At 45.5% G+C, this 24,540-nt stretch overlaps 2 protein-coding genes across 3 annotated transcripts in view; one reads left to right on the top strand and one right to left on the bottom strand.

Moving 5' to 3' along the window:
- Positions 1 to 6,998: 6,998 nt before the first annotated feature.
- On the top strand, positions 6,999 to 18,488 carry SLC5A11 (solute carrier family 5 member 11). Its single transcript, XM_069983999.1, has 16 exons — positions 6,999 to 7,097; positions 8,090 to 8,257; positions 9,257 to 9,328; positions 9,527 to 9,631; positions 10,847 to 10,906; positions 10,991 to 11,095; positions 11,576 to 11,681; positions 11,816 to 11,896; positions 12,051 to 12,256; positions 14,658 to 14,793; positions 14,954 to 15,061; positions 15,151 to 15,301; positions 16,703 to 16,871; positions 17,257 to 17,472; positions 17,568 to 17,706; positions 17,872 to 18,488. The coding sequence occupies exons 2-16, from the start codon at positions 8,135 to 8,137 to the stop codon at positions 18,081 to 18,083; spliced, it is 1,989 nt and encodes a 662-aa protein (XP_069840100.1). The 5' UTR covers positions 6,999 to 7,097; positions 8,090 to 8,134; the 3' UTR covers positions 18,084 to 18,488.
- Positions 18,489 to 21,067: 2,579 nt separating this feature from the next.
- Positions 21,068 to 24,540, bottom strand: part of ARHGAP17 (Rho GTPase activating protein 17) — a 79,843-nt gene continuing 76,370 nt past the window's right edge. The window contains exon 20 of one of the 2 annotated variants that reach the window (XM_069983995.1): positions 21,068 to 23,437. In XM_069983995.1, the coding sequence (XP_069840096.1) occupies positions 23,325 to 23,437 (113 nt within the window). In that variant the 3' untranslated portion in view covers positions 21,068 to 23,324. The remainder of the gene's footprint in view (positions 23,438 to 24,540) is intronic. The other variant, XM_069983996.1, reaches the window with a different exon arrangement.

The following is a 24,540-nucleotide window of genomic DNA, read 5'->3' as shown; positions in this document are numbered from 1 at the left end:
GGTAAAGGTTTAGCAAGTGGTATTCCAGGAAAGCAAATTCTTGTGCCATGGCTACATCGCTACTGGCACAGACAGCTTCCCCAAGTCTATTAGTGCTAATATATATATATATATATATATATATATATATATATCCTATGATAGAGTTTTAGTATACTGTTATACACCTATATAAATGTAAAAAATTTGTTATATGACAGGAGAAGGCAGACTACATATAGGGGGACATTTATCCAGACTGGTATACTCAGATGCCAGTCATAAATAAAGCCCCCCCCCCCCCTTTTCCCTGGCATATGCCCAGGGGCGTATCTAGGATTCACGGTTCCCCATGGAAAAAAATATAAAGAGGCCCCCCTCCCCTACGCACAACACAAAGCACTGCGCAGATAGATAGATATACATACACAGTATATGCTCTGTGATGTTCCTTGCTGCAGCCACAAGAGTGACTGGCAGAGCAGAGAGCCAATGGCTGCTTGCTCTGTAGGTCCACTGTTTTTACCTATAAGGGCCCATTAGGGGCCCCTAACGTTAAATACATAGGTGCAAGAGGCAGATTACTTTCTGCTTAACCCCTTATGTACTGCAGTGTGTAAGTGACTCAAAGTTCAAAAGACAAAGAGATATCTGCTTTACTGCTCGTCCACTAATAACCCCTGACCTCTGCATGGAGCTCTGCACATTTTCCTTTCCTACTTTCGCAGCTGGAGAACAGAGGTCAGAGGTTATCGGAGGAAATCTCTTTGTCTCCTGCTTGTTAACCCTTTTTTCTGTTGCAGCATGTAAGTAAACATTGGGTCACTTATACACTGCAGTACATAAGGGGTTAAGCAGAAGGACACACGCTCTTACCTTCTCCCCTGGGCCCCCCTCCTGCATGGGCCCCATAGCAACTGCCTAACCTCCCTCTGTGGTAGCTACGCCATTGCATATGCCTTTTAGTATTGCCAGTCAGCTTGCCCTTTGCTCAGCGCAGGCATTGCACAAAAATCTACACCTGCTCGGGAGCAAGTGTAGGTTTTTGCCTGGTTTATGCCTTTTTCCAGATGTAAACCTTGATAAATTAGGCAGGGAGAAGGCCGCCTTGCCGCACTTCCCATACTCGCTGTTCAAGTGAATGGGGGGTTACAGCTGGTGTATGCCAGGGAGAAGGTAAGAATCTGCGTATTTGCTCTGGTGTACAGTGTCACTGGTGTCTGGTGTTTCAGTTTATTTAAAGTTGCCAAATTTACCCCTTTTCATACTCCTGGTCTGCCCTCACTTACTACTTTGAGCGGAGCGTGAGCACCTACACGGTTATTGGCTGTTCTGGCCAGCAGCACTTTGCTGTTCTGTTCAGCTCTGCTATGCCAGGTCCCATTCTGAGAGCTCCACGAGCTGAGAGCTGTCAGACGGATTACTGCAGATAAGGTGGTCCCCACCACTGGGGGAGTGGTCGGGGAGTGAGTGAACAGACAGCCCAGAGTGTCTAGCAGGGAGACACAGCTAAAAATGTTAATACAACCAATTGCAAAGTTTCTTAACTTTTAATGATCTACTCTAGCTATAGATTTTGTGATGAGAAAGCCCATTTAAGTGAATACTTCTTTCCACCCCACCAGCCTTGATTGAAGGATCTCTTTCTGTTAGGGTATAGGAACTGATCTATACATCCAGGTTGTTGGGATGGAGAGAAGACGCTAGGAATCACTGGTGGTTCAGGCAGCATGAAAGTGATGGCAGGTTCCCTTTAAGTGTTAGGGCAGCATGTTGGGGTTTTATGTTGTTGCTGTTCGTCATATTTACTCTACTATTTTTGCATCTTTCTCCACTGGGACGACTCGAGATCCTGCGGATTACGCAGTCGCTGGGATTACGGTGTTTGCTTTGGCCGGGGCACTGGTAAGTTTCTAGCAGTCTTGTAATTGCTCGCTTATGGTTATTCATTGCAGCCTGGGTGTAATGTGTATCTCATCTTAGGTCATTAGTATTACTGTATTTTGCATCAGTAGTTTTTTGGCAAAACCAGAATTGGGATAAAACATGGAGTGAATGATGTCACACTGAGTCATGTGACTGGGACGCAACAGTTGCAAAAAATCCATCTTTGCATACAGCTGCTACCTGATTGCAACCTCTCTGTAATTTGGGTAGTTTGCAGCTACCAGGGTCAGGACAAAGGGTAGGCAGAGTAGGCACTCACACTTGCTTTGGATCCTCGTCACTGCTAAGTGTCGCTTCTATCTGCAGGCATGTACTCAGGACATACTTGTAGTTGAAAATCAACCGAGCAAAGAACTGCTGGTTTCTGGCTTTGTCAATCTCCCTGTAGGCCACTCAATCTCAATGAGCCTGCAGGTTATAGGCGGCCAGGAGCAAGGCAAGACCTTTGCACTTGGCTACTTATAGAGGTGCAACTACCTACTGGGGGCACCAAATATCTACTAGGGGAAGCACCTATCTACAGGGGGTTGTATATGGCTACCTATAAGGGAGTAACTACCTACTGGGGGCACATATCTACCTATGGGAGGGGCATCTGGCTACCTGCAGGGGACACCTACCTGCTAATGCACCAGGCATCTACTTTGGGGCACCTATCTACTTATAGGGGGCAGCAACTACCTAAGGGGGAACTACCTACTGGGGGCACATATCTACCTATGGGAGGGGTATCTGGCTACCTCCAGGGGACACCTACATACTGGAAGAGGCACCTATTTACTGGGGGGAAATACCTGCTGGAAACACCTGGTATTTACTTGGGGGCACGTATCTACCTATAGGGGGCAGTAACTACCTGCTTAGATTTCTTGGCTACCTACTGGGGGCAAATACATACAGGGCACCTATTAGCATATTCTTATAGTTCCTTGTAGACTTCGCCACTTTACATCCCAGTCACTGGCAGAACTGATGCTACCACCTGAGGTGTCACCGAGACGACTAATTCACCATCTGAATATTTGCATAGGGAAACAATAATCACACACCCAAAAGTGAGCTACAGTGGTGACTTCTCTCTGGAGATGCACATATTCATGTTGTATAGTGATTTCCCTGATCATTGGGGTCTAATTACAGAGACCCCAAGTGACTGTTTAAGAAGAAGGGCTGCAGCACTCAATGGGGTCTGTCAGGTGTCATGGAGGTCCAGCATGCAGGGAATCCCGCACCATCGGCACATAGAGTATGGATGGAGCGCTGACCTCACACACTGTGCGCTCCATGTATCCTAGGAACACTTTTCTCACCATTCTCTAGATCAGTGGGGGTCCCAGTAATTTAGTGAAGTGCAGGGGCGTAACTAGAAATGGCTGGGCCCCTTAGCAAACTTCTGATTGGGGCCCCCCTTCCTTTCCGACTGGCCACTAAGCTGTTAAGTGTAGTCGTAACTGCAAGCACTTGTCAGGGACATTTGCAGAACCCCGGAGGCTTGCTTGTCCACCTGGTGCTCCAAATGATGACAGCTCAGGGGGCTCAGTGTATTGTAAGAGCTGGCTATGGGGCCCCCTGATGTGCTGGCTGCTACAGTGGTAGTTACGCCCCTGGTGAAGTGTTATGACATAGTTTGGCACCACCTGGTGATCAGAGTGTGAAGCAATGTGCACATCCACATTTCGCAGCCAGCCAATAGAAATAGCTTCCCCCTTGTGTTCACTGCAGAGCGGCTAGTAGATTTTGCTTTCTCACCTGCAGAACACTATCTATTGACTGCTTTGTAACCGACCATACATATTTAGCAATAAAAGAGATATTCACACCTCCTGACCTGACCAATACCACCATACTGTGACTGGATAACACCGCCATACTAGACCTGACCAATACCCCCATACTGTGACTAGATAACACCACCACACCCGACCTGACCAATACCGCCATACTGTGACTGGATAACACTGCCACACCAGACCTGACCAATACCGCCATACTGTTACTGGATAACTCCACCACACCAGACTTGACCAATACTGCCATACTGTGACTGGATAACACTGCCATACCAGACCTGACCAATACCGCCATACTGTGACTGGATAACACTGCCATACCAGACCTGACCAATACCGCCATACCACACCAGACTTGACCAATACTGTCATACTGTGACTGGATAACACTGCCATACCAGACCTGACCAATACCACCATACTGTGACTGGATAACACTGCCATACCAGACCTGACCAATACCACCATACTGTGACTGGATAACACCACCACACCAGATTTGACCAATACCACCATACTGTGACTGGATAACACTGCCATACCAGACCTGACCAATACCACCATACTGTGACTGGATAACACCACCACACCAGATTTGACCAATAACAAAGAAAAATGCAACACCAAGATACAGACCCACCATAGACATGAAAATAGTTAAAAGCATCCCTCCCTAACTGCTAAAAAAAAACTCCCACAAAAATAATGAGTCTCTTGGTTACTGTTTGCAAACAGTATAAACTGCCTCACCATGGTAAGGTGGACTCATATCGAGGAAGACCCTACACTGTACTAGTGATGTCACGATACAAGAATTTTGAGTTCGATACCAATACCAACTTTTTTTTTTCAATGCTCGATACCAATTCGATACTTAATAAATTATATTTTTAAAAAAAAACACAATAGAGATCCCCCCGACTGTTAGGTCTGTACGAACCATATTACTTTATAAATAAAGTTTCCATTATTTAAAATAAATGTTCTTAAAAAAGTAGCCCTATTCTGATTCTTAACATGGCTATGGGTCAATCTGTAGTTTTATTTAGTAGCCCGTTTTTATGTGGTACTGAATTTGGTGGTTCCTCCGCTTGCACCATTTACCGTGTGTCATCAGGAAGGTGATAATCTTATAATATGCACAATAACACTTCAGCTATCAGTAGCTTATCAGTAGTTATGTAACACACACTTCAGCTATCAGGGGGATGATGGGAACTGTAGTCATGTAATACACTTCAGCTATCAGGGGGATGATGGGAACTGTAGTCATGTAATACACTTCAGCTATCAGGGGGGATGATGGGGACTTTAGTCATGTGATAAACTTCAGCTGTGAGGGGGATGATGGGGGTTGTAGTTGCACTATTCCAGCTGGATTCGGGCGGCAGAGTAATGTGCAGGCTACAGCCCCCCTCCCCCTTCCCTTCACAGTCGCAGCCAGGCCGACCTTTTGTTCACCCCCCACATTGCTGATGCCGGCCCCGGGAGTGTCCTGCCGATCCTGCCTGCCGCCCTCACCTCACAGCCACCCAGCTCCTGTCAGATCTTCTCCTCGCCTCCCGCACCTCCAGCCTTCTCCTGCCTTCTCCTCTCCCGGACTGTGCAGCTCTCAGCCGCTCTCCTCCCTCTCCTGCCGCCGACCCTGTGCTGCCCCTCTGCTCTTGTCAGACACTCACCGGCCCAGCTGTGTCTCATGCTCGGTGCCTGTGGAGGGGGGGGAAGGTCCTCATCTTAGCCCTTAGGACCCGCAGTGACACACACGTGTCCCGGGGCTGGCGATGTCAGAGGCAGGAGCGGCGACGTAAAATATGCCGCGCACAGGGTCCCGGGTCTGTGTCCACAGGGGTGGCAGAGAGAGAACATGACAGACGCTCAGGTAGCCGCCTGTCATGTTCTCGGCACTATATGTTAAACTACGCTATTTTGTAGTTTAACATAAAGTATCGATACCAGGAAATCCTGGTATTGACCCGTTTTTTTGCCCCGAAAATCGATAGTAGTATTGATTTTTCGGTGCATCGTGCATCCCTACACTGTACTATGGCCTCTCCATGGCGTGTAATACGCTTATGCTCTGGGCATGCAAGATCCGTCTAATACCTGCAAAATAATTGCACCACCTGGGTGGGACAGGTGGAGTGCACGACCAAGTAGAGGCAGCCACTCCCCCAACTGGAACACAGAAAAAAAAAAAGACAAAATTGGTCAGCTCTCCTAGAACACCGTTCACACTAGGCAGGAGCACATTGCTATGGCTGAAATTGCAAACATACAAAAACACAGAAAAATGCAACAGCTCACTGTAACAGGAGAGCTGACCAATTTTTTTTTTTTTTTTTTCAGATTTGACTAATACCACCATACTGTGATTGGATAACACTGCCATACCAGACCTTAGCAATACTGCCACACTGTGACTGGATAACACCGCCATACCAGACCTGACCAATACCACCATACTGTGACTGGATAACACTGCCATACCAGACCTGACCAATAGCGCCATACTGTGACTGGATAACACTGCCATCCCAGACCTGACCAATACCGCCATACTGTGACTGGATAACACTTCCACACCAGACCTGACCAATACCCCCATACTGTGACTGGATAACACCGCCACACCAGACCTGACCAATACCGCCATACTGTGACTGGATAACACCGCCACACCAGACCTGACCAATATCACCATACTGTGACTGGATAACACCATCACACCAGACCTGACCAATATCACCATACTGTGACTGGATAACACCACCACACCAGACCTGACCAATACCTCCATACTGTGACTGGCAAGTCAGAATGGGAGGTGGGAGACTAAAAAAATTTTTTTTAAAAAAAGTTTCTTTCCCCCTGCAAGGTGCTGCAACAGGCATCGGACAACGGGTGCCTAGTGGTAAATACGGCCCTGCCCCCTCCTAGTGGTGGCACTGGGTGCTATAGATAGGGACAGACACCTTCCTTGGTCCACAGCTCCAGCATCTTACACATGTACAACAATCTAAACACAATGAGCAGCTCCAACTATTACAACATAAAGGAACCTAGCACAGACGTGTTAATACAATAATTTGAGCAGTCGCCCTGTCATTCGGGCACCACCTCCCTCTGTGCTGTCACCTCTCCGGTTCCTTCTTGTTGGCAGCTGAGGATCGAGCACAGGGCTCCCTGGGACTCCTGCCAGCCTGGCACGATCCATTGCGTTATACCTGGGCAGCGTAGTAGGGCGAGCTCCCCACACCTCCATTCTTACAGTTTAACCACAGCCTCACACTTTGGAGTTTGACCCCAGAGCCGAAGAAATTCTGCCGTCTACTTCCCTCTCTCCTTCTGCCCCGAGAAGAAGACGCATCAAGCAGGCACTTGGTAAGCATCGACTCCAGATGACAAACACAGGACTGTCTGCAGAACAATGTCCGCCTTTGTCATCGGGATATAGTATAGGGAGAGTCTGTACTAATAGCCATTGTTTAAAGTCATCATATACTAATGATGACAGATCGCCTGTATACTCATCTACCACTCTATATACTTTATATTGGCATGATAGGAGGCTTTTTGTATCATTTTCACACATATGTTAGGATCACTGCTTGCTGTTGGTGAATGAGAACATCTATCTGTCTTGTATCAGTGTATCTCAGCAGATGTGTTTTTAGGCCTAGGTCAGGCAGTGTTATCATAGTCCCGAGGTAGACAAGAATGAACCCATCCATTTACAGAAAGCAGCAAGCTAGAAATCTATTAGAAAGTGCTACACGACTGTTCATTATAATACACTGACGGGATTTCTGTTCTAGTCACCTAAAACCACTTTTTTGATCAGTTTTGATCAATTGGAGCTTCCAGCAATTGCTATGTATAGCAGGGAGAAGTGGACTTAAAGTTGGGTGAAACGGCGAGCCAGAGAGAGAAGCACATGAGCCCGAACTTCTCTCAGAATATCCAGAGATCATAGGGGCCTCAGCACTGAGACCACAAGTGATCAAAACTTTTGACAAGTCTGTGTAACTGACAGAAACTCTTATAGAATTCATTTTATCGCTGTTTCCATTGGTTGTTTAATTGGTACTTTTATGCAAAAACAACACCACCCCTGTCCTCAGGTTGTGTGTGGTATTACAATTCACCTCCATTTACTTCAGTGGAGTTGCAAAACCACATAGAAACCAAGTACAAGGGTGGTGCTGTTTCTGGAAGAAGGCAGACATGTTTTTATTACCTCCTCCTTGTGTCGTACAGCTGACAGCATGTCCTGATGATCCCCATTCACACCTAGTGACCTACTTTCACTGAATGACGAGCTGTCATGTCATCTGTAGCTGTCACTTTCATCCTTGTGTTTCTCTCATTTGCAGCTTTGATGCCGATTATTCTAAAGTATCGACTCTGCATCCCAGAATATGGAGACCACCCTACCCCAGAATAACGGGACGGGGGAAACCTTCCCTAAGAAGTCTCTGGAAGTTGTAGACATTGTAGTTCTAGTGTTATACTTTATATTTGTACTGGGAGTTGGTTTGTGGGTAAGGATCTGCCTCATTTTCCCTTTCATACTGAGGTGTGTAACCTTTTACAAAAATCTTTTATTGCTTCAATGCACTTAACAAAAAGCTTTGGGAAATGAAATCTCCAACAGTTTTGTCTAGCAAATCTATGTGTCTCCATGGTTACAGACTACAAACAAACCCTGCGTAGTCTGATCCTGCAGTCATATTACCTCTTCTTCTATTTGCAATGTAAGGGGGCAGAAGAGATTGAGAAACACATGACTGCAGGATCAGACTACACTGGGTTTATTTGTAGTCTGTAACCATGGAGACACATAAAAATGCATAGACTTCCCTTTAGTTCATTACAGCAATAAAAAAACGGTACCATTCAAATGAAAATAAATCATTTAAGGGGTTGTTCACGAATCAACTGGTGCCAGAGATTTGTAATTTACGTCTATGAAAAAATCTCAAGTCTTCCGGTACTTATCAAATGCTGTATGTCCTGCAGAAAGTTGTGTATTTTCTTTAGTCTAACACAGTGCTTTCTGTTGCCGCCTCTATTTATGTCAGGAACTGTCCAGAGCAGTAGCAAATCCCCATAGAAAACCTCCCTGCTCTCCAGACTGGAAAGAATACACCACTTTCTGCAGGACTTACAGCAGCTGATAAGTACTGGCAGACAAGATTTTTTTTTTTTTTTTAAATAGAAGTAAATTACAAAGCTCACTTTCTGGCACCAGTTGAATTGAAAGAAAAAAATGTGTTAACAAATCCTTTGAAAGGGTTATCCACGATAAGAAAAACATTGCTGGATCCAAAACCAGCACCTCCCCTGTCCTCAGGTTGTGTGTGTTATTACAATTTGGCTCCATTAAGTTCAATGGAACTGAGGACAACAGTGGCGCTGTCCCTTGAAGAAATCACCTATGTTGTCCTAATCCTGGATAACCCCTTTAATATTTCCTTATCTCTCTAGAGAAGTTAGAGATCTCTGATTACTCAAATAACGTATTATTAACTTTCTGCCAGTCTATGTGGCGCACAAAGCGGAGCACCGTGAAGGGTTACTTCCTGGCAGGAAAGGACATGGTATGGTGGCCTGTAAGTATCAGTCTCCTTGTACATATGATAATATTTTTCTTTAAGCAGGATGTGCGAGATTAGAAACAGAAACAGCTCCCCTCTGGTCTATAGGCTGTGTCCGGTATTGCAGCACAGCCTATTGGAGCACCTATGTGCTCTCTTCATGGGTTTATGCAGGTTTGTGCAGTCACACCTATATACCTCTTATGTCTGCAGGTGGGGGCATCCTTGTTTGCAAGCAATGTGGGCAGCGGGCATTTCATTGGCCTGGCAGGATCTGGAGCAGCTTCAGGAATTGCAGTCAATGCCTATGAATGGAATGTAAGTACAATGTAGAGAACAGCCTAACACTCAGCAAGATGAGATGCGATGAAATCATTGTCAATACCACCATTGTCCTTATTCTAGAAAATCCAGTTAATTGAGTATGAAAGACCAAACATAACATGGGAAAGTATGTCTTACATCCTGTATTATACTCCAGAGATGCACTCACTATTCTGCTGGTGGAGTCACCGTGTACATACATTACATTACTTATCCTGTACTGATCCTCAGTTACATGCTGTATTATACACCAGAGCTGCACTCACTATTCTGCTGGTGGGGTCACCGTGTACATACATTACATTACTTATCCTGTACTGATCCTCAGTTACATGCTGTATTATACACCAGAGCTGCACTCACTATTCTGCTGGTGGGGTCACTGTGTACATACATTACCTTACATTGCTGTGGAAGCATCTTGGTCACAGCTGTTAATGTGTATAAGGCAGATAATAGCACTGGACCTGTGTGACCAATGAACTGTTACCCGATTGGTTGTTGGGAGCAGATTTCTCTGGCTGGAAAGTCTTTACTATGTTGTTAACAAGTCCCTGATTATGTTATAACAGTGAGCGAGCTGTTAATTGCTTCAACTGATCATTCTTAGTAGTTGGCGCCTCCTACTGGTCACATGTTAATATAACTTGTTTTGTGGTTTTTATAGAGACATTTCCTATATTAAACTCCAGAGCAGCATTCATAATTCAGCTTATTCCAGAGGACTCTCTTCTCAATATTATTATATCAGCAATTACACACAGTGCCCTGCGATGACGATGATGATGATGTTGTCCATAGCAACAACCCATCATGTGACCACAGGAAACCATTGCCACCATCATGACTTTGGCCACCATGGTGATGTCATGTGTTGTCATTGCAAAATGCATTATTATTCTTTTTGTCAAATGGGACCTCCCAAAAACAAGCTGATAATATTGTTTTCTGCCTCTGGGACCCCCAGAGATCAGCAGCAATCTGTAAGGAACGCAGCAGTAAGTGTTCAGTTTTCCTGCAGCGCCACCACAGGGGAAATTAAACATTACAACTATTTAATCAAGTCAGTGGGTTGTGTGTAGAAGGTATGGACGTGTTGGGTCCTCCAGAGAGGGAGACACTCTTTGTAGCTGCTCTCTGTCTGATCATACAGTATAGTCATTGTTCTCCTTGTATATTGAGGATTGATTATTACTCTCTTCGCTGCAGGGCCTCTTCTGTGTCTTGGTGTTGGCCTGGTTGTTTCTCCCTATTTATTTATCAGCTGGGGTAAGCAATCCAAGTAGCTGTACACACTACACTATGTATAAGGCCTGGGGCAATGTCACCCTTATGTACGTGTCTTATATCCAGGTCACCACAATGCCTGAATATCTACAGAGACGCTTTGGAGGAAAACGGATCCAGATTTATCTCGCCATCCTCTACTTGTTCATCTACATATTCACCAAGATATCTGTAAGCTCCAAGACATTCAGATTACTATGTCCCAGGATGTACTGTCAAGACATAGGAAGGCTATGTTCATATCTCGTTTTCGGCCTCCCGGAATCAGTGCTTTTGGGCATCCTTTTTTCACAGATTCCCGACGTGGGGCTGAAAACGAGATGTGAACATGGCCTAACTACATTCTCAATAAGGAAAGCAAGACAAAACTATGTGTGAATAAACCATGCCCATCCCACAATCCTTATAAACCACACCCATGTATAAACAAGTTGTATGGTGCACATATTAAGCCACACCCCCTCTTCCTGTGTTTTGTCTTGCTTTGTCTGTTACTAGAGACAGATTTCTGCTGCTAAAAGGCAGTGGGCAGCAGATGACAGTGAAGTCCTTAGAGCTTTTATCTGGGGGTTAATGAAGGGATATACAAATCACACAAAGCTCTGATGGCTATAAAGATATATGAAAAATGATAATAGGTTTTCCCTTCAGGTGGACATGTACGCTGGCGCACTATTTATCCAGCAGGCTCTGCACTGGGATCTCTATGTGGCGGTGATCGGGTTACTCATCATCACTGCGATCTATACTGTGGCCGGTGAGTTGTGCACAGTGAGTAGCGTCCATATTATGCTCCATATCTAACCTCTTCTTTATATATCACTATGGCAAATACCAGTTCCAGTCCAGATAGGAGATGAATTACTGATCTTCTGATCCGATGCATTGTAGGAGGCCTGGCTGCCGTCATCTACACCGACACATTGCAGACGGTCATCATGATCATCGGGGCTCTTATTCTCATGGTGTTTAGTAAGTAGTTGAAGGTTTGTATAAAGCACTTACATCCAGAGCCTGGCCCAATACATCTCAGGGCTGAGGGTTTGTTACAGTTGTATCCAGTGTAGACAGTGCCCTGTGTTACTATGTTTTACCTTCACTGATGCACTGTAACATCTCTATTTAGGCTTCATAGAGGTTGGCGGCTATACAGGACTGGAGGAAAAATATTTTACTGCCATCCCATCAAGACGCAATGAGAACAGCAGCTGTGGGATCCCCAGAGAAGATGCATTTCACCTCTTCCGAGATCCGGTGGACTCAGATCTGCCGTGGCCCGGTGTCCTGGTGGGGATGACCATTCCATCTATCTGGTATTGGTGCACCGATCAGGTACATAATGCTCAGTGCATCAAGTCCCCAAGATTTTTATTTAAAGGTGTTGTCCAGTGTAGTGTACCCCCGGTGTGATGTTAGTCGGAGGAGCCGCCGGTCACTTGCTAGGTGTTGTAGTGGGACACCCCTTCTATGTTGGATGGCCGAGATACAGCCGGTCCTTGGTAGGTTGTCATGTGACGCCAGGTGTGATGGCATGCCTGCTTATAAGTTACAAGGCCGGTTGTACCCTTTTTTCCTGTGGTCAGTGTCTTGCCGGGTTGCTACAAGGTCCCTTGGGGTTATGTCATAGATGGCCAGAATGGCGTAGTGACCCTCCCAGATAGTTAGACCCGCCAACCACAGAAAGGGGAAGTGTCCCAAGGTTGCGGTGTGTGCTGTGTCGGTGGCGGCAAATAATCACAGAGTCTTAGAATAACGTTGAGTTGGTTTACTACTTGCAGATATTTAGCAGGTAATACAGGTTCCACAATATAAGGTTTCTTTAGACTCTCTTAAGTCTCTGGAATACACTTGACAAAGTTCCAATAAACACTTGATAAGAGAATGACCAGATTTGTAGGATAAGTGCAGTGTAGGATATAATCGGTTGGTTGAGTTGTGCTGAGTAATACAAGGAATATAGTAGCAGAGAGAAAGATGCCGTGAGAGTCTTAACCCATGTAGTACTGTGCTCTGCCGGGATGTTGGAGGATGAGGTACAATACTAATGGCCCTATTCCACGGAACATTTGTTGTTCATAAATTCGCTAAAACGACCGCTCGTTAACGATAATCGTTCCGTGGAATAGATGTAAACGATTGAACGACTACAGCAAAATCGTCGTTCAGTCGTTATAAAATGTTTTTCAACATGTCGAAAAAAAATTGTTAGTCTTTCAACGCTAATTCGCTAATCGTTTTGTTGAATTAGAAATCGTGAAATCGTTCACCCAATGTGTTGAAAAACTAGGTGTGTTGTATTCAAATTATCACCCCGGCGAACGTTTTAAACGAGCATGTAACGACCGCAAAGTAATCGTTATCGTTCACGTGTTATATGTTGTCGTTCGCAAAATATAGTCGTGAATTAATCGTTAACGAGCGGTCGTTTTAGCGAATTTATGAACGACAAACGTTCCGTGGAATAGGGCCATTAGAAGAATAAGAATAAAAAGAAGAACACCTGTGCCCATGTATTGACCTTTGATTTCAGTCTTCACACCACCTTATGCCCACTAGACTCGGCTGAACCTTCCTAATGGGTGACACAGGCCCCAGACCTTGTTACCTGGGTTGAACGGAATGCTGAGGGTTCCATGCTGACACCCGCGCTGCGAGACAGAGTTCATAAGCTACTGCAACTTTGCTCTGTCCGGATCAGTTCCTAGCTCTTTGGCACTGTAGTGAATACTGTCCTGCTCTGTGACTTCTCTTTGTGCACAGTGTGGGTTGAGGTTGTCTCTGGCTAGTCCCCTCTTAACAGGAGTTGTCTACAGATTCTGGTGACACATAAAACAATAACCCTTTGAGATCCTTCAGCTGGGCAGCTTCCATATACACATACATAATATAGGGACATCTAGTGGCTAACTTTTGATACTACTTTCATCACAATAATAATACAAGAAGTACAGACTTTTACGAATGGTGTGTATAACTGCAACACCCCTAGTGGGACACCACATCCAGGATTGGAAAAAGCAAAGCTTTCTTGCTAAAACAGCTTCATTCACTTCAATGGAACTGAGCTGCAAAATCACATCCAAGCTAAAGGGCCTATTCCACAGGAACGATAATCGGCCGAATCGGCTCGATTCGGCCGATTTTCGCTCCGTGGAATAGAGAGAACGATCAGCCGATGATCGTGTCATCGGCTGATCGTTCATTTAGGTTCAGACCTAAAATCGTCGTTCGCCACCAGCGCATCGCTACGGTTGAATATCGGTGAGCGGCAGCGACCGATGATTTCAGCAGAACCATACATTACCTGTCAGGGCCGCAGGTCTTCTCCTCCCGGTCCCGCGCGGCAGCATCGGCTTTGGAGCGGGGCTGTCTGAACTGACAGACCGCTAAGCCAATCATTGGCTGGGCCTGCCGCGGCCAGGGATTGGCTGAGCGGTCTGTCAGTTCAGACAGCCCCGCTCCGAAGCTGCTGCAGCTCGCGGGACCGGAAGAAGAAGACCTGCGCCCAGACTGGTAATTTATGAAGCAAGGACTGCAAGGACATCCGTAACGATGTCCCTGCAGCCCTTGTTTCACGGTCATCAGGGCTGTGGAACAGGCCCAGTAAACGAGCGCCGATCTAGGAGACAGGCACTCGTTTACGCCGTTGATCGGGTCCCTAAGGGCAAGAGAAGCAGCCATGTTTTTCTTAGTCTAGATAATTAATTTATATACAACGTCAATGTATCCCCAGGTCATTGTGCAAAGATCTCTGTCCGCTAAGAACCTCTCTCATGCCAAGGGTGGCTCCCTGTTAGCAGCTTATATCAAGTTCTTACCTTTGTTCATGATGGTGTTTCCTGGAATGATCAGCAGGATCCTCTTCACAGGTAAAGTTAAGACCAAGTCTACACAGTAAAGTTAATTGGGAAAGTAGATCTAGAGAAGAAGGGGTCCTGGGAAGAGACATCACATGAGGGTCTTGGTTGACTTCTTCACTGGAGTGGACTGCTGCTGACATTATAGACATAATTCTCATCTTTACTGCAGATCAGGTGGCATGTGCAGATCCTGAACTCTGTAAGGCAATCTGTGGAAACCCGTCGGGATGTTCTGATATAGCGTATCCCAAGATGGTGATCGAATTACTGCCAACAGGTAAGACAGCATCTATTGCAAGGGACTACATTTTAACAAATAGCACAATGGACAAACACATAATTGATTCTTTCTGTCTTTTCTCCTAGGACTGCGAGGTCTGATGATGTCTGTGATGATCGCTGCCCTCATGTCCTCACTGACATCCATATTCAATAGTGCCAGCACCATCTTCACCATGGATCTGTGGCGTCACTTCCGCCCTCGCTCTACAGAGTGGGAGCTCATGATAGTAGGGAGGTAGGGGGTCATCCTAACAGATATTATATCCACAACAACCTCCTCTGACATATGCTCTATTGTTTTAACACACTTTGCATAAATCAATACAATATAACATAGGAAATGTAATGTATCTTATCAGAGAAAAATGCCTTTCTCCTCTTACCTGCTCCTTTCCTGCCTGAACACTAATCTTTCATTTACTGTGCAAAACTGCCCCACCTTAAGGGAAATAGACTATCAGCCCACTGAGGGATCAGGTTACATTGTGCCATAGACGTCTATTAAAAGGAAAGTAAGAGGAGGGGGAGTGGCTGGAGAGAGGTAGAGGCAAACAGAAAGACAGCAGAGAGGCTACAGAAACTTTTAGGGGGAGATTTATCAAACATGGTGTAAAGTGAAACTCAGGGGCGTAACTACCACTATAGCAGCCATAGCGGCTGCTATGGGGCCCGCCGCATCAGGGGGCCCCATGGCCTGCTCCTGCAATACACTAGGCCCCCTGAGCCGTCATCATTTGCAGCACCGGGAGGCCCTGCTGGTCTCCTGGGTTTTGCAAATGTCCCTTTAACTGCAAGCACTCCTGACCAGAGCTAGCAGTTATGTAGTTATGACTTCACTTGACCGTTTAGTGGTCAGTCGGGGGGGGGGGGGGGGGGGGGGGTTCCAATCAAAAGTTTGTTATGGGGCCCAGCTATTTCTAGTTACGCCCCTGGTGTAACTGGTTCAGTTGCCCCTAGCAACCAATCAGATTCCACATTTCATATTCTATATATATATATATATTCTATTCTATATAATCTGATTGGTTGCTAGGGGCAACTGAGACAGTTTTACTTTACACCATGTTTGATAAATCTCCCCCTTAGTGTGTATTTGATTTAACCCCAGTACTGGAAGCCACTTACACTCCTTAGTACTGCTCTGTAATGGCCTCCATGTTGCTGCAGATGCTGAGATATAGAATCCCCTATTCTGTGTGTGTAGTGTACGGGAGACGTCACAGCAGATAAGCTCCACCCACTACCGCAGGGGCAACTGAAAAATAATTATATAGCCTGCAGAGGGGAAAACTGATGAAAAAAATCCACCAAACAGTTTCATAATGGTCAGAATCAATGTGAACCTATCAATTTTAGCAGGTTTGGGCAACTATCTAATGTATATTAGGTATTCAGCTGATCATTTCTCCTATGGACTGGGATAGTTGAATCGTACTCCTTTGTGGTGAAGGAAGAAAAGCTGCAGCCAGAAGCATTGGCAGTGGCTTATTCCTCACCCCGAAATAAGAACATATATACATTCAGTCAAACTCAGCCTGCGTGTATAGGGAGGAGGAACGGGAGTAACAGCTATCTACTGTACAACGACTCTCATGGAGGCCATTGAAGGTTCATGGTCAGGTCTTCCTCATTTCAGGGTGTTTGTGCTGGTGCTGGTGGTCGTGTCCATTCTGTGGATCCCTCTGGTTCAGGCCAGCCAGGGTGGTCAGCTTTTCATCTACATCCAGTCTATAAGTTCCTACCTACAACCCCCTGTGGCCGTAGTCTTCATTGCTGGATGTTTTTGGAAACGAACGAATGAAAAGGTGATGATTTACAACGTATCTAATGACCCATTGGGATGTTCAGGATCGATGGAGGGTGGAATGCCCAACTGGGATCGCCTATCTATTAGCCAATAGGGGGGGAGGGGGGGATCCAATTCATTTCAGTCCTGTAATAAGGACTGTTGAGTGGGTTTGAGAAGCCCCTCTTTGCATAGTAAACATAGGGGACCTAGCCATAGAGATTCCATGTTATTGCTAGAAATCCAAATAGTCGGACCCCAAGAAATCAGTTGATACCTCCAGGGGTCCCTAGTGGGACAGTTTACCTAAGAAATATCAGCTTCAAGGACCTCTCAAACAAACAGTAGCCCCCGACCCCACAACTCTCTCCAATGACCACTGAACTAGAACATTTGTCTTCCAGGGGGCATTCTGGGGTCTGACCATAGGGCTGGTGGTTGGTATAATCCGCATGGTGTTGGACTTCGTCTACGCAGCACCACAATGTGACCAGCCAGACACACGGCCATCGGTGGTGAAGTACATACACTACCTGTATTTCTCTATGATCCTCGCACTACTGACTCTCATAGTTATGGTCAGTGTCAGTCTGTGGACCGAACCCCCAACCAAGGAAATGGTAAGAAATCCTTAGGATACAGCCTATATATCTAACCCCAAAACTACCCCCCACCCCGATCCTATGTCATGTGACATGTCTCCTTCACCTTTAAGGTCAGTCGTCTCACCTGGTTCACACGTTTTGATAAAAGAGAAGGTAGTCCGGAAATAAGAGAAGATGTAAAGACAAACAGTGTGGTGGAGACCCCCGCCGAGACCGACCATCCTGACAGTATTAGCAACAAGTCTGCAGGTAAGATGTCTGCTGAGGAGGTAAAATATAGCAATGGAATCCCAAAAATATTACTGGCGGTAACAGGATTCCTTCTAGGCGCAACTCAATGGAAGGAGGGGGTGCAGCATTATTGGAAGGCTCTATCTATATTGTGTGATTGTGTGATCTCATTCTTATCTATAGAGAACGTGCCCTTCACCACCCGCCTTAAGAAGGCCATACTCTGGTTATGCGGGATGGAAAGGAACAAGGAAAGTCAGATGGAGACTCCAGTTGCCCCAGAAGAGCCCCCTGAAGTTTTGCTGTATGAGAGTCCGCTGGTGAAGAACATCCTGAATGTAAACCTCATCGTCTGTATGAGCGCCGCCATCTTCATGTGGGGTTACTTTGCCTAAGCCAGAACATGACATTTCAGCCATGGAAAGTTCTTGTTGGACATATTACCATCATGTGACCTCTCAGGAATTGATGTGCAGGGCGTCATCTTCTATGATATGCCATGACCATGGCTACAAAACTAGAACTCTCAGCATGCCCTGCCTGTTTTTGGCTGTCGAGGCATGCTGAGAGTTCTAGTCTCGCAGCAGCAGGAGAGCCAAAGGTTGGGCATCACTGATCTAAAGGAACATCAAATAATATAAAGCAGGATTGGTTTAACAAAATGGGGGGGGGGAGGGGAAAGCAGCAAACAAAAACTGACCCCCAAAATGGACAATATCAGGGACAATACTCTTATTTATGGAACTATTGTTACTCTGGTTTTGGAATTTCTCAATAAAACCGAAGTGTCGGAGAAAGAGCTCAATGTGTGGTGCGTCTATATAGCTAGCCCACTGTCACCACCAGGGCGGCGCACTGCGTATAGATATATACACTTACAGTATTGTTCACAAACAAGTGGCTTTACAACCATAATAAAGAAAGTATACTTGTCTCCGTGCCTCCACTGTGCTGCTCTGAGACAGCTGGAACTAAGTTTCTGTCTGGCTTCTTAATACATCATGGCCCCTGTCCCACTGATGGATTGCCCGTTCAGCCAGCCAGTGACTGTACTAGTGTCCTGCCCCAGTCTCTGATTGGGTGAGTGGGCAGTCCATCAGCTGCTGGCGGCTGGCTGGAAACGTTCAGGCAGTGCTAGAGAGACACAGGGATGGTAAGTATACTTTTTTAGTATGTTCTGTTTAGCCTGTTTGTTTGTTTTTTGACTAATCGGAGCGCAAATAAAGATAAATTTTGCACACAGGGACACACCTCCCCACTTGCAATGCCGTGCCCATTCACCACCCATAAGGTATACATTTTTCATATACCTTTTCTTTAAGCCACTTTTCAAGTTTCCGCCACGCACAGCCATTAATAATTGTGCCACTTAGTGTTCAGACCCAAACCAATTGTTACAATAAGCAGGGAGAGAAGTGTGTGCTCAGTGCTTCTCTCCCTGTTTCTTGCACGAAACCAAGATGGTTCCCTAGACCAGTGTTTTTTTTTCCAATTCCAGTCCTCAGGCCTCCCCAACAGGTCATGTTTTGAGGATTTCCTTAGTATTTCACAGGTGATATAATTATCCTGAGCGCATCAGGTATTAGCACAAGTGTCTTTGTACGGGATATCCTCAAAACATGACCTGTTGGACTGGAATTAAAAAGCACTGCCCTAGACGTACAGTAATAGGTATATGATCACCGACCAACCAGCAAGAATTCTGCCTCTCACAGACAAATTAATTTTTCTTAAAGAAGCTCCTCCTACTCTGCACGTATTTCTTGGATTAAGTGCACCTTTTAGAACCTGTATAAAAAAAAAACAGCTGTCCACCCACTCAATCTCTCCACTATGGCCCAAACCAAAGAGCTGTCCAAGGACACCAGAGCACCCCATGGTCACCATGTCTGATACTAGCTAAGGGTCCTTAAGACAAAGCGATTTTAGTAACAATGTGAAATGCACTACTTCATGCATGTATATACCTTAAGCTATTAGTAATTGTGCAATTCACAGAGGTGAAGGGGTCTCTAATTAAAACCTAACCCTTCCAAAACCCCCACGTTTCATCACTATACAGTGACTTTCTCAAGGGTCACACCTCCTCCCCCGCCCCCCAACCCACCTATCAGACGAGTGGGGGATATGGCTGGCATATGCCTGGGGTTCATCTTGATGAATCACCTCCAAGATGACCGTCAATCTTTCTTGGTCTGGGGCCACATGCAAGATCTCACCTCATAGGGTAAAGATGATTCAGGAAAAGGTCAGGCATCAGCCCAGAACTACACAGGAGGACCTGGTGAACGACCTGAAGAGAGCTGGGACCACAGTCTCTAGGATTACAGTTAGTAACACACTACGCCATCATGGATTATAATCCTGCATGGCACGCGAGGTCCCCCAGCTCACTCCAGCACATGTCCAGGCCAGTTTAATGTTCACCAATGACCATCTGGATGATCCACATGAGGCATGTGGTCACAACTTTTTGTTATCCACTCCACTCGCCGTGTTTGAAGGAAAAAAGGACATAGTACAACCCCAAAAACACAGTCCCTAACATGAAGCATGGTGGAAACATATTTTGGGGGTGCTTTTCTACAAAGGGGACAGGATGACTGCATCGCATTGTAAAGAGAATGGATGGGGCCATGTACCGTAAGATTTTGGCCAACAACCTCCTTCCCTGATGGGTCGTAGCTTCATAAGAAACATTTCATGGACCTTGAGTGGCCTATCCAGTCTCCACCCCTGAACCCTATAGAAAATTTTGGGAGGAGCTGAAACTCAATGTTGCCCAGAGACTAGAGATGATCAAACTTCGCGATTTTGCAGGTTCGAGCGAACTCGAACCTGCAGCATTTTATTCCCGATACCTTTCCGTTCCATGGGGAAGGAGGAGACAGGCCCGGTACCGCCTGGAATTCCCGCATACAGCCTTTTACCTATTCCACAATTCCAGAAGATGTGTATGGAGGAGGGTGACACAATCCCTGCTGCAGTGTCGGCAAACCGTCAAGAACTACAGGAAACGTCCGAACTCCAAAGGTTTCTGCACCCAATTTAAATTTTTTTTCTATTGTATCAAAATATTTTGTAATAAAATGCAGATTAATTACTTAGAAATCCTACAATGTGATTGTGTCTCCCACAGGTGACGTTACCTGCAATAATAATTACACATCTCTCCAGTCTCTGTGGGTGGGAAAACGTACAGAATCGGCAGTGTATCAAATATTTATTTACTCCACTGTGGGTTCATAAAAACAAAAATCTAATCTTCACGGAGCTTGAAGAGCCATGTTGTGGAGTGAAGCTTCTACCACAGAATCGTTGTGGAAAATAAATGAAAAAAATAAAATGTAACTTTTTTTAATCATTCTGAAAATAAGCGTCAGCCGAAGCAGCCATGTTTTATTCCCTTAGAGGAAATGTACTGTACAGAAACCTTCTTATAGTGTGCCAAAAATATATATAATTTATCATACATTTGTATCTGTCCAACCGTATCCAAAGTACACAATGAAAGCTGGGTGAGCTGATGAAGAAGAACAGCAAAACTGAACAGAAGGAAAACACGGTGGACACAGAAGAGATGGAGAAAACAAGGCCACATCTGTAACAAAATATAACTCCACAAGAAATAAACGGGGATTGGTCCTTGTAATGGCACAGAACCCCAAAGCTCAGAAGTTAGCTGTAACTGCAGTTCAGTGTAAAGGTCTTTATGTAGCAAGTAGCATTACTGCCACCTACAGGTTGTAAGAGGCACTGCACAAAAAAAACAAACTCGTTCTTTATAAGTTTCAGTACCTTTTCTTCATCAGCTAAAAGTACTATAGGAATTTTCAGGGACCCATCGCTGCTCCCGCTGATGTAAATGCTCTCCAGTTGTTGCAAAACTTGTCATGCTGGGAGTTGTAGTTTTTCAACAGCTGGAAAGCTACAGGTTGGGGAACACTGCTATGAAGGTAGCATAGTCAAGATAAGGTGGTGATAGGGCAGCCTATAGACCAGGGGGAGTGAACCCTGGCTCTCCAACTGTTGCAAAACTACAACTCCCATCATGCCTGGAATTGTAGTTTGGAACAGCTGGAGGGTCCAAGGTACCCTGTCCCTACCCTATATCCGCCATTGATTTTCTTCAGCCTAGTCAGGATGCATACAAAAATAACTGTCAATCACTTCTCAGGACCGCCCACTGGACTCCTTAGCTCAGGAAGAGCAGAGAATTATAGGAAAAAAAAATAATTGCAAATTGTTCTGAATTTTTCCCCACATAACGATATATCAGCCTGCTTGTCTCCTACAGCTGTATAACATGGCATTTAAAGAGAATCCGTCAGCTTTATATCATGTCTAAAGCTGCAGAAAAAGGCAGATAGCAAATACCTAATAAACTAAGGATAGCAGGCTCTTAGATGATGGCTACTTGCAAAGCTATAAAAGCATGCTTTCCTTCCAAGCTCAAGTGCCACAGAGACTGTGCTGCAGCATGTACATCTCCTCCCTCCCTGATTGATGTAAAAGGTTCAGCACTGGAAGCCAAGCTGGGTGGGAAGGGAGTAGACGTAGATGCAGTAGCTCAGCACCACCTCTATGACACTTGAGCTTGGAAGGAAAACATGATTTTATAAGTTTGGACACAGCTCATAGGAAAATAAAATATATTATATCTGGCTTAGATCTGCAGACCTGAATAATATATGTTACCTCCCTCTCTGGGAGTCTCACAGAGATATAACTATATACATATTTTTTCTTCTCCCTCAATCTATCTTCCCATTTCTGAAGCTCTGAGCTGTATATAGAGCTGACAGACTCTCTTTAAACACCTTCCATAAGCCAAGACCCCCCACCAATTGAAGGGGCACAGCAATAACCATCATACTTGCTCAGCTTTCATTAAACCCAGTTAGTAGGACCAGTGATAGTAGTCACTGAGGGGGGATTGCACAAAAGCCTCCACGGATTACTAGCGCATAGACCACCAACCAATGACTTCTCCAGACATGGGACTTATGTACTCTGAAACACTGTATCATGTAACACCCCGAGGGGCTCCATTGGGCACAACATCTTCTAGCGGCAAGACTGGGATAATGAAGCAAACAAATCTGTGTTCTCCAACCTGTGACTCCACAACTACAACTCCCAGCACTTAGTTTAGTAACTGCAGTAGAGTGACATGTCGGAGAACGTAGCTATAACTGATAGCCAGCAGTATGTGGCCTGACATAATTCGTTATTCTTACATGCTCATCTTAAAGGGGTCTCCGTTTTTTTCCCCCCTAAACATGAGAACATCCAAGCGCACAAAGGGTTAACAGGAGGAAAGAAAGGAAAAGAAAAAACACATGGAAGTGTATTGGTGGAATGTCTGCAGAGGCTTCTGCCCCCTCCGGCTAAATACGTCATTTTAATAGTGGCATAAACTAGAAATATATATATATATTTATATATAGACCGGTCCATACAGTCCGATAGGCAAGACACATCAGGTCACTGAACGTCCTTCACACTGTATGTAGAAAAAAACAAAACCGAGGAGGTGGGAAGAGGAAGAAGCTTCTCGCCGCTGGGTCTTGTCACGAGGTCTATGGGGCTGGACTGTCCGTAGTCTTGGAGTGCAGGACTCTTCATCTCCCATCTTACAGAGCAGTGCTCTCCACGTCTGTGTCAAGGAGGACCACCGGCAGCGATGGAGGATCTACAGCGGGGACCGCGCATACAGATTCAGCAGGAGGGTGTCCTGGGACTGGATCTGGAAGGAAAGAAGATCGTCAGGAAACATATCTAGGTTGTGTCCAATGCAATGCTAGTGTCGTGCCTGCAGGGGGTGCTGGGCGCTGCTTGTGCTCCCGCAGCATTATCCCACAATCAAAAGAGGATATAGGGCAGGGATGGGGAACCTTCGGCCCTCCAGCTGTTGCCAAACTACAATTCCCATCATGCCTGGACAGCCAAAGCGAAGCTTTGGCTGTCCAGGCATGATGGGAATTGTAGTTTGGCAACAGCTGGAGGGCCGAAGGTTTCCTATCCCTGATATAGAGCAACTTTATCAGTACTTTCCTTTACCCGTTTTGTACCAGTTCTGAGTTACATTGGGTTTTCATCTCCAAATATCTTAAAGGAGCTGTGCAGCCCTCCAGCTATTGCAAAACTATGTTTCCTATCTTGCCTGGACAGTAAAAGCAGGACTGGAATTGTAGTTTTGCGACAACTGGGGGGCTGCAGTTTTCCCACCATTGACATCATACAATCCTCTAGAAGAGTCCCCAAGGACAATATGGTCTCAGGATGTCCTGCTACTAGTGATCAGTGTGATTGAGCGTAGTGTGGGGGGTGTAATCACCCTGCAGCACCACCGCAGGTGAAGGGAAGTATTACACTGATGCAGTTAGGCTTTCAGTGTAATACATGGATGGGCCAGGTCCTACAGGAAGGTGGATGCTTTGCTGCAACCAATGTGAATAGTGATTACATGAAAGGACTCAAAGTCTGTACAAAACCGGTAAAGCAAAGTAAGTGCAAAACGAGTGACCGTTGTGTATAGTGAATGTGCAAAGCCCTGTCTCATCTGTATCTCAGTCCTGTCATATTCTGCAAGGTCCATAAAGGGGTAATCCAGGATCAGAACTACATAGCACTGCTTAGGCGTGGTAGTGCAGCTCAGTTCCACTGTGGTGAATAGAGCCAAGCTGTAACACTACACACAACCGGAGTATGAGTGTGATGACGGTTTTTGGAAGAGAGTAGCCATGTTTTCCATATCCTGGAACACTCCTTTAAACAATCACCCTCTATAGAAACAAAGCAGCTGGTTCAAGACAATGAGGCTACATATATACTGCACTAGAGTGTGTA

The sequence above is a fragment of the Dendropsophus ebraccatus genome, chromosome 9 (assembly GCF_027789765.1).
Source record: "Dendropsophus ebraccatus isolate aDenEbr1 chromosome 9, aDenEbr1.pat, whole genome shotgun sequence".
Lineage (NCBI taxonomy): Eukaryota > Metazoa > Chordata > Amphibia > Anura > Hylidae > Dendropsophus > Dendropsophus ebraccatus.
Note: the sequence above shows the minus strand (reverse complement) of the source record. Positions and strands in the feature narration are given on the sequence as shown.

Coding starts and splice junctions, on each gene's coding strand:
- SLC5A11 (XM_069983999.1), top strand. CDS start 8,135: ATGGAGACCACCCTACCCCAGAATAACGGGACGGGGGAAACCTTCCCT. Junction 9,329..9,526: donor AGGACATGGTATGGTGGCCT/GTAAGTATCAGT, acceptor TTATGTCTGCAG/GTGGGGGCATCCTTGTTTGC. Junction 10,907..10,990: donor CTATTTATTTATCAGCTGGG/GTAAGCAATCCA, acceptor TCTTATATCCAG/GTCACCACAATGCCTGAATA.